Source organism: Leptodactylus fuscus, chromosome 1 (assembly GCF_031893055.1).
Source record: "Leptodactylus fuscus isolate aLepFus1 chromosome 1, aLepFus1.hap2, whole genome shotgun sequence".
Classification (NCBI taxonomy): Eukaryota; Metazoa; Chordata; class Amphibia; order Anura; family Leptodactylidae; genus Leptodactylus; species Leptodactylus fuscus.
In genome coordinates, this window is record NC_134265.1 from 118,074,719 (window position 1) to 118,083,434 (window position 8,716).

Consider the following 8,716-nt stretch of genomic DNA (forward strand, 5'->3'; position numbering starts at 1 on the left):
AGAACAGATCTCAACAAATTCACCATACCATATTGCTTCAGTCAAAGGACTGAGAGCTTGAAAGTGGGTCCCTTTTGACTTCAAAGGCATTTTTAATATTGTAGAGGAAAAGGAAAACCAGAACATCTACACTATGTGTATCATTTTGCTATATATCGTATTTTTCGGACGGTAAGATGCTGGACCATAAGACGCACATAGATTTTAGAGGAGGAAAGTAGGAAAAACATATTTAAAGCAAAAAATGTGGTAAACTATTTAATAACATAAATAATAGAGATGAGCGAACACTAAAATGTCCGAGGTTCGAAATCTGATTCAAACAGCCGCACACTATTCGACTGTTCGAACGGATTTCGAACCCCATTATAGTCTATGGGGGGAAATGCTCGTTTCAGGGGTACGCAAAATTCAAAAACATTATACTTACCAAGTCCACGAGTGACGGTTGGGCTGGATTCTCCTTGAAGTCTTCTCCCGGCGCAGCGTCCCCGCGTCTTCTTCCAGCTGGAATTCACTCTGCCTAGGCATCGGGGCCTAGGGGCGGACGCCCAACGCCTGAGCAGAGCCGACTGCGCATGCGAGGGCATGGCCGGATGCCTAGGCAGAGTGAATTCCAGCTGGAAGATGCCGCAGGGACGCTGCACGGAGAAGACTTCTAAAGGTAAGAGAAGAACCAGCGTTGATTGGCAGAATGTATAGCATTCTGCCAATCAACGCTGGTTCTGCATCGAACCTTAAACTTCGAACAGCTAGTAGTGTTCAATCGAGTACGAGTATTTCGAGTACCATAGTATTCGACCGAACACCTACTCGATCGAACACTACTCGCTCATCTCTAATAAATAACATAATATTTCACCAATGTAAATAGAACTCAACAGCAACAACCATTATTATTGACTGTAAGCTTTAAGTACGGAAACTCCTCTAATTATCAGGGACTGCCAAGAATTTCTAATCACTAATGTCCACATTTATGAAGCTCAGTTCCTCAGAATCACTAGTGTCACTGTCTTCGCTCTGTTCATAGTGTCCTCTTCAGAGCCGTCTAAGGCATTACTGATGGCACAGTTTTTGAAGGACTTCACAACGGTTTCATCCTTAACTGACTGCCATGAGGTTTTCACCCACTCATAAACTTGGGTGTCAGTGGACCCTTTATTTATCCAGTTGGTGTCTTCTCCCATGAATACTTTAAATGGCTTATTGATGGAAACGACCAAAGGAAATTATGGCTAGATGGGTTTTCTCTTTTTTAAATCTCTTTTCTGTGACTTCAGTGATATGAGCCCTAAACTGGTCAATCACTAATAGTACAGTTTTTTTTAGAAGCCCTCCAGGATGTTTGGACCACACTTTTTCTATCCATATCTTCATGCCATTTTCGTCCATCCATACTTTGTATTCAAAATGAACAATAAATCCTCTTAGAATTGCCTCTTTTGGCTTGTTTTTTTTCTCTTGAAAATCAGCATTGGTGGTGGTTTGGAGCAATCTGAAAAGCAGGAGAACACAACTGTGTAATGTGTTTTGTTTTTTTTTAAATGTAGATTGTGAGCCCCACATAGAGCTCACAATGTACATTTTTCCCTATCAGTATGTCTTTTTTGAAATATGGGATGGAAATCCATGCAAACATGGGTAGAACATACAAACTCCTTGCAGATGGTTTTATGTCCTTGGCGGGATTTGAACACCAGGACTCCAGCGCTGCAAGGCTGCAGTGCTAACCACTGAGCCACCGTGTGGCCCCTTGTGTAATGTGTTTTCTCATGCCCTGAGGTCTTCACGGTTATGATTTTGGCACCTTCTTCATCAACAGTCAAAATTTTAGCAGGACTTCATCCATGTTCCCAATCTCATTTATTTCAAATCCATTTTTCTTTCTTGCATCCAGTACAAATTTGTGAAAAGACACCATCTTCAATTCATATTTTATGGGCAATTTTTGTGAAATCCTAGTTTTGGTGCAGATAGCAAGGTCACTTCTTTTCATAAATCTGTAACACCATGATGGTGACCCAGTGAAGTCCTTAATGTCTTTCTCTGCAAGACTTTTGGCTTCATATATGATCCCAGCATACCCACATATACATTGTTTCCTTTTGTCAATTTTTTGCAGCTGATCCTCCCGCTTCCTCTATTCATGTATTATCTCTTCAGCTGGAGGTGGCCCAAAGTGTTTCTTTGCTGCTGTTACCATGTTCTTTGATGTACTTCACTACCTCAAGTTTAAAAGGGATTGTATACGAATTCCTTTTCTACTTTGACATCTCTCCGCAATTACGGTAGATTCAGCAGAAGACTATGGTATGCTATGGTATCTTTCTGCAACAAAATACAGTAATGACAGAAATGTCATGTCATGCTTATGGGGGCACTGTAGCTAAGAACATCAGTGGATGATGTACTGTTTTGGGGGGGGGAATCTGCTGCTGACACTGTTTTGATGGAGATCTGCTGTTGGAGGGACACAGTTTGTGCAACACTCTTGTATGTGAATAGCACTTTTGCACAACCTGTGTGCTCTGCAGCTGTTGCCAAACAGCTCCAATAATCCCAGATTGCCCAAGCTGTAGGGCCACATGGACAGGTGGCTCAGCAGTAGAATTTGCCTATGCTAACTCTTTCCCACTGGTGGCATTTTTCGATTGGTAGCCACTCTGCAAGAGCGTCTTCTATCTTTAAGGACACAGCAGATAGAATGGTAGATGTTGTGAAGGGGCTGGTTTGTGTGGGATTTTTTTTTTTTTTTTATGTAGATTGTGAGCCCCACATAGAATTACAATGTACATTTTTCCCTATCAGTATGTTTTTTTTTTTAGAATATGGGATGGAAATCCATGCAAACACGGGGAGAACATACAAACTCCTTGCAGATGTTTTTTTGCCCTTGGCGGGATTTGAACACCAGGGCCCAGCACTGCAAGGCTGCAGTGCTAACCACTGAGCCACCGTGTGGCCCCTGGTTTGTGTGGGATGTGACGTATTCAAGTATGGGTTCTACATGCTTTTTTCAAATGTGTTTGCACTGCCTGTACCTTTCTCCATAGCACTATAGAACCATATGCCACAATGGGTACTCTGTTCCTACCTCCCTTGTTTCCCACTGCTGGGACATGCCAGGAAGGAAGCACATACAGGCTCTGCAGGCTTGTGTGTCTTCATGTGCCTGCACCACCTGTAATCTACACCCCCCAACAGCTACATTTGGACTATAAGATGCACCCCCATTTTCCTCCCATATTTGGGGGATAAAAAGTGTGTTTTTTAGGCTGAAAAATACAGTAAGCTGTGAAGAACTCCATTCCATTATGCATCAATGAGTTTCCATTTACTTAGCTATAGCCTAATACTATAAACACGTTTTATCAGTGAGGGTCTGGTTCTTGGAATTTCTACAATTAATAGAGTGAAGAGGCTGCAAAGAAAGCTATGACAATTACCTGTTCATAGTTTTTTACAGACAAAGCAACAAATGATACTAGTTGTAACTGCTACTGCACATAATCCTATTTATAAGAATGTGGATATGCAAAATTTAACTTCAATACTAGATACAATCACATTCTAGGGGTCACAGTGTCAATTTCCTTTTAGGAAGAATGAAAAAACTATATATATATATATATATTATTAAATGTAATGTGTTAACATACCTATTTTCTCAAATTTCAGAGTGGGTGATAATTAGCAGGAATGAAAGCTGAAAATTCTACAAATAATGAATTTATCCTTCTTGGATTCAACTTCAAACAGAATATACAACTGTTTCTCTTTTTCATCTTTTTCATGATTTATGTATCAACTATTACTGGGAACACAATTATCATTACTGTCATCTGGAAAAGTTCCAAACTTCACAGCCCAATGTACTTTTTCCTTGCAAATTTTGCTTTCATGGAAATTGGTTACACTTCAGTTACTATGCCAAAAATGCTGACGAATTTAGCATTTGGTGATAAAAGAATATCTGTATCTGGTTGTATTACCCAACTATACTTCTTTTTTGTTTTGGGGGGCATTGAAAATTACTTATTAGCTGTAATGGCTTATGATCGATATCTAGCAATTTGTAATCCTTTAAGATACTCAACCATAATGAGTAACAGACTTTGTCATCAGTTGGCATTGATGTCTTGGCTTTCCAGCATTGCAAGTTCATTCATTTCTATTTATCTTTTAAGTAAATTGTCTTTTTGTGGAAAAAATAAGATTGATAATTTTTTCTGTGATGCCTCCCCAATTTTTAATCTCTCTTGTACTGACACATCCCTTTTGAAAAGCTACTTTTTCAGTCTTGTGTGGATTGTTGTGTTTAGTTGTTTAAGTTTTATAATTTTATCCTACATAAACATCATTTTAGCTGTTTTAAAGATACCCTCTAATAGTGGTCGGAGAAAGGTGTTCTCTACATGCGGATGTCACTTCACCGTGGTTATTCTATATTATGGCTCCGTTATATCGATGTATGTGAGGCCACATCATGAGTACACGTTTGTATTTGATAAATGTCTTTCAGTATTTTATGCAATTATTACTCCATTTTTAAATCCTATAATTTATAGTTTTAGAAATAAAAATATTAGAGAAGCGATATTATTGATCACTTTAATTAGATTAAAGTAAACTGGAATGATAAATTATAGCCTCTACAATTATAACTAATAAAAATCAGAGTAAACCAATTTCATAACAAATGGAATGTTTTCCCATCAGATTGCCAGTAGACCATGTATATGTCAGAACATACTAGGAAGCTTTGTCTGAATGCAGATGAAAATTTGCATTGATTGTTTGAGGCTAGATCTACATGGAGAATATTTAACCCTTAAAGGATGCTGTCTAGAGATGAGCGAACAGTGTTCTATCGAACTCATGTTCGATCGGATATTAGGCTGTTCGGCATGTTCGAATCGAATCGAACACCGCGTGGTAAAGTGCGCCATTACTCGATTCCCCTCCCACCTTCCCTGGCGCCTTTTTTGCTCCAATAACAGCGCTGGGTAGGTGGGACAGGAACTACGACACCGGTGACGTTGAAAAAAGTAGGCAAAACCCATTGGCTGCCGAAAACATGTGACCTCTAATTTAAAAGAACAGCGACGCCCAGCTTCGCGTCATTCTGAGCTTGCAATTCACCGAGGACGGAGGTTTCCGTCCAGCTAGCTAGGGCTTAGATTCTGGGTAGGCAGGGACAGGCTAGGATAGGAAGGAGAAGACAACCAACAGCTCTTGTAAGAGCTAAATTCCAGGGAGAAGCTTGTCAGTGTAACGTGGCACTGACGGGCTCAATCGCCGCAACCCAGCTTTCCCAGGATCCTGAATGGAATACACTGTCAGTGTATTCCCGTATACCCGATATATACCCCGATACCCGTTCCAACGGTGTGCCCCCCCACCTTCACCCCAGAAATACCCTGCAAGTCCCCTAGCAATAGAATTGGGGCTATATACACCCACAATTTTTACTACTGGTATACAGTGCCATTGTCTGACTGGGAATTCAAAGAGTATATTGGGAATACAAATACCCTCATTTCTTGCTACTGCCATATAGTGCCAGTTTCTGACTGGGAATTCAAAGAATATATTGGGGTTACGTGCACCCACAATTTTTACTACTGGTATACAGTGCCATTGTCTGACTGGGAATTCAAAGAATATATTGGGGTTATAAATACCCTCATTTCTTGCTACTGCCATATAGTGCCAGTTTCTGACTGGGAATTCAAAGAATATATTGGGGTTACGTGCACCCACAATTTTTACTACTGGTATACAGTGCCATTGTCTGACTGGGAATTCAAAGAATATATTGGGGTTATAAATACCCTCATTTCTTGCTACTGCCATATAGTGCCAGTTTCTGACTGGTAATTCAAAGAATATATTGGGGTTACGTGCACCCACAATTTTTACTACTGGTATACAGTGCCATTGTCTGACTGGGAATTCAAAGAATATATTGGGAATACAAATACCCTCATTTCTTGCTACTGCCATATAGTGCCAGTGTCTGACTGGGAATTCAAAGAATATATTGGGGTTACGTGCACCCACAATTTTTACTACTGGTATACAGTGCCATTGTCTGACTGGGAATTCAAAGAGTATATTGGGAATACAAATACCCTCATTTCTTGCTACTGCCATATAGTGCCAGTTTCTGACTGGGAATTCAAAGAATATATTGGGGTTACGTGCACCCACAATTTTTACTACTGGTATACAGTGCCATTGTCTGACTGGGAATTCAAAGAATATATTGGGGTTATAAATACCCTCATTTCTTGCTACTGCCATATAGTGCCAGTTTCTGACTGGTAATTCAAAGAATATATTGGGGTTACGTGCACCCACAATTTTTACTACTGGTATACAGTGCCATTGTCTGACTGGGAATTCAAAGAGTATATTGGGAATACAAATACCCTCATTTCTTGCTACTGCCATATAGTGCCAGTTTCTGACTGGGAATTCAAAGAATATATTGGGGTTACGTGCACCCACAATTTTTACTACTGGTATACAGTGCCAATTTCTAACTAGGAATTCAAAATGCGCAAGGCTCCCGGAAAGGGACGTGGACGAGGCCGTGGGCGAGGTCGGGGGAATGGTTCTGGGGAGCAAGGTAGCAGTGAAGCCACAGGGCGTCCCGTGCCTACTCCTGTGGGGCAGCAAGCATTGCGCCACTCCACAGTGCCAGGGTTGCTTGCCACATTAACTAAACTGCAGGGTACAAACCTTAGTAGGCCCGAGAACCAGGAACAGGTCTTGCAATGGCTGTCAGAGAACGCTTACAGCACATTGTCCAGCAGCCAGTCAGACTCTGCCTCCTCTCCTCCTATTACCCAACAGTCTTGTCTTCCTTCCTCCCAAAATTCCGAAGCTTTACAGAACAATAACCCAAACTGTCCCTGCTCCCCAGAGCTGTTCTCCGCTCCTTTCATTGTCCCTCAACCTGCCTCTCCACGTCACGATTCCACGAACCTAACAGAGGAGCATCTGTATCCAGATGCTCAAACACTAGAGTCTCCTCCATCTCCGTTCGATTTGGTGGTGGATGACCAGCAACCCACCCTCATCGACGATGATGTGACGCAGTTGCCGTCAGGGCATCCAGTTGACCGGCGCATTGTGCGGGAGGAGGAGATGAGACAGGAGTTGGAAGAGGAAGTGGTGGATGATGAGGACACTGACCCGACCTGGACAGGGGGGATGTCAAGCGGGGAAAGTAGTGTGGATGTTGAGGCAGGTGCAGCACCAAAAAGGGTAGCTAGAGGCAGAGGCAGAGGTCAGCAGCTTAGGCGAAGCCAGGCCACACCCGGAATCTCCCAAGATGTTCCAGTTCGTACCCAGCCCCGAAAAACTCCCACCTCGAGGGCACGTTTCTCGAAGGTGTGGAGTTTTTTCAAGGAATGCGCCGAGGACAGATATAGTGTTGTCTGCACAATTTGCCTCTCGAAATTGATTAGGGGCTCTGAGAAGAGCAACCTGTCCACCACTTCAATGCGCCGTCATTTGGAATCCAAGCACTGGAATCAGTGGCAGGCAGCAACGGCAGGACAAAGGCCGACTGCCGTTCACGCCACTGCCACTGCCTCTGCCTCTGCCTCTGCCACTGCCACTGCTGACTGTGCTGGCGATGCACTCCAGAGGACGAGCCAGGACACCACTTCATCTGCCTCCGCCACTTTGTTGACTTCTACCTCATCCTCCCCTGGTCCTGTCTTATCTCCTTCTCCTGCACCATCAAAGGCACCATCAGGCGTTTCTTTACAACAACCCACCATCTCTCAGACATTGGAGCGGCGGCAGAAATACACTGCTAACCACCCACACGCGCAAGCCTTGAACGCCAACATCGCTAAACTGCTGGCCCAGGAGATGTTGGCGTTCCGGCTTGTTGAAACTCCCGCCTTCCTGGACCTGATGGCAACTGCGGCACCTCGCTATGCCGTCCCTAGCCGTCACTACTTCTCCCGGTGTGCCGTCCCCGCCTTGCACCAGCACGTGTCACTCAACATCAGGCGGGCCCTTAGTTCCGCGCTTTGCACAAAGGTCCACTTGACCACCGACGCGTGGACAAGTGCATGCGGACAGGGACGCTACATTTCACTGACGGCACACTGGGTGAATGTAGTTGAGGCTGGGACTGCTTCCCAAACTGGCCCGGTGTACCTCGTCTCCCCGCCTAACATTCCTGGCAGGGACACGAGAAGAACACCCCCCTCCTCCTCCTCTTCTACCGCCTCCTCCTCCGCCACCGCCTCCTCCTCCGCCACCGCCTCCTCCTCCGCTGTTAGATTGACCCCAGCTACGAGTTGGAAACGTTGCAGCACTGGCGTTGGTAGACGTCAGCAGGCTGTGCTGAAGCTGATCAGCTTGGGGGACAGACAGCACACTGCCTCCGAGGTGAGGGATGCCCTCCTCGATGAGACGGCAATATGGTTTGAGCCGCTGCACCTGGGCCCAGGCATGGTCGTTTGTGATAACGGCCGGAACCTGGTAGCAGCTCTGGAGCTTGCCGGACTCCAACATGTTCCATGCCTGGCCCACGTCTTCAACCTAGTGGTGCAACGTTTCCTAAAGAGCTACCCCAATGTTCCAGAGCTACTGGTGAAAGTGCGGCGCATGTGCGCCCACTTTCGCAAGTCGACAGTAGCCGCTGCTAGCTTAAAATCTCTCCAGCAACGCCTGCATGTGCCAC

General features: G+C 44.2%; 1 protein-coding gene across 1 annotated transcript; it reads left to right on the plus strand.

Moving 5' to 3' along the window:
- The first annotated feature begins 3,702 nt into the window (after positions 1 to 3,702).
- LOC142189572 (olfactory receptor 6N1-like) lies at positions 3,703 to 4,632 on the plus strand. Its single transcript, XM_075262182.1, has one exon. It carries the CDS (start codon positions 3,703 to 3,705, stop codon positions 4,630 to 4,632), a length of 930 nt encoding a protein of 309 aa, XP_075118283.1.
- The last annotated feature ends 4,084 nt before the right edge of the window (positions 4,633 to 8,716 follow it).

Coding starts and splice junctions, on each gene's coding strand:
- LOC142189572 (XM_075262182.1), top strand. CDS start 3,703: ATGAAAGCTGAAAATTCTACAAATAATGAATTTATCCTTCTTGGATTC.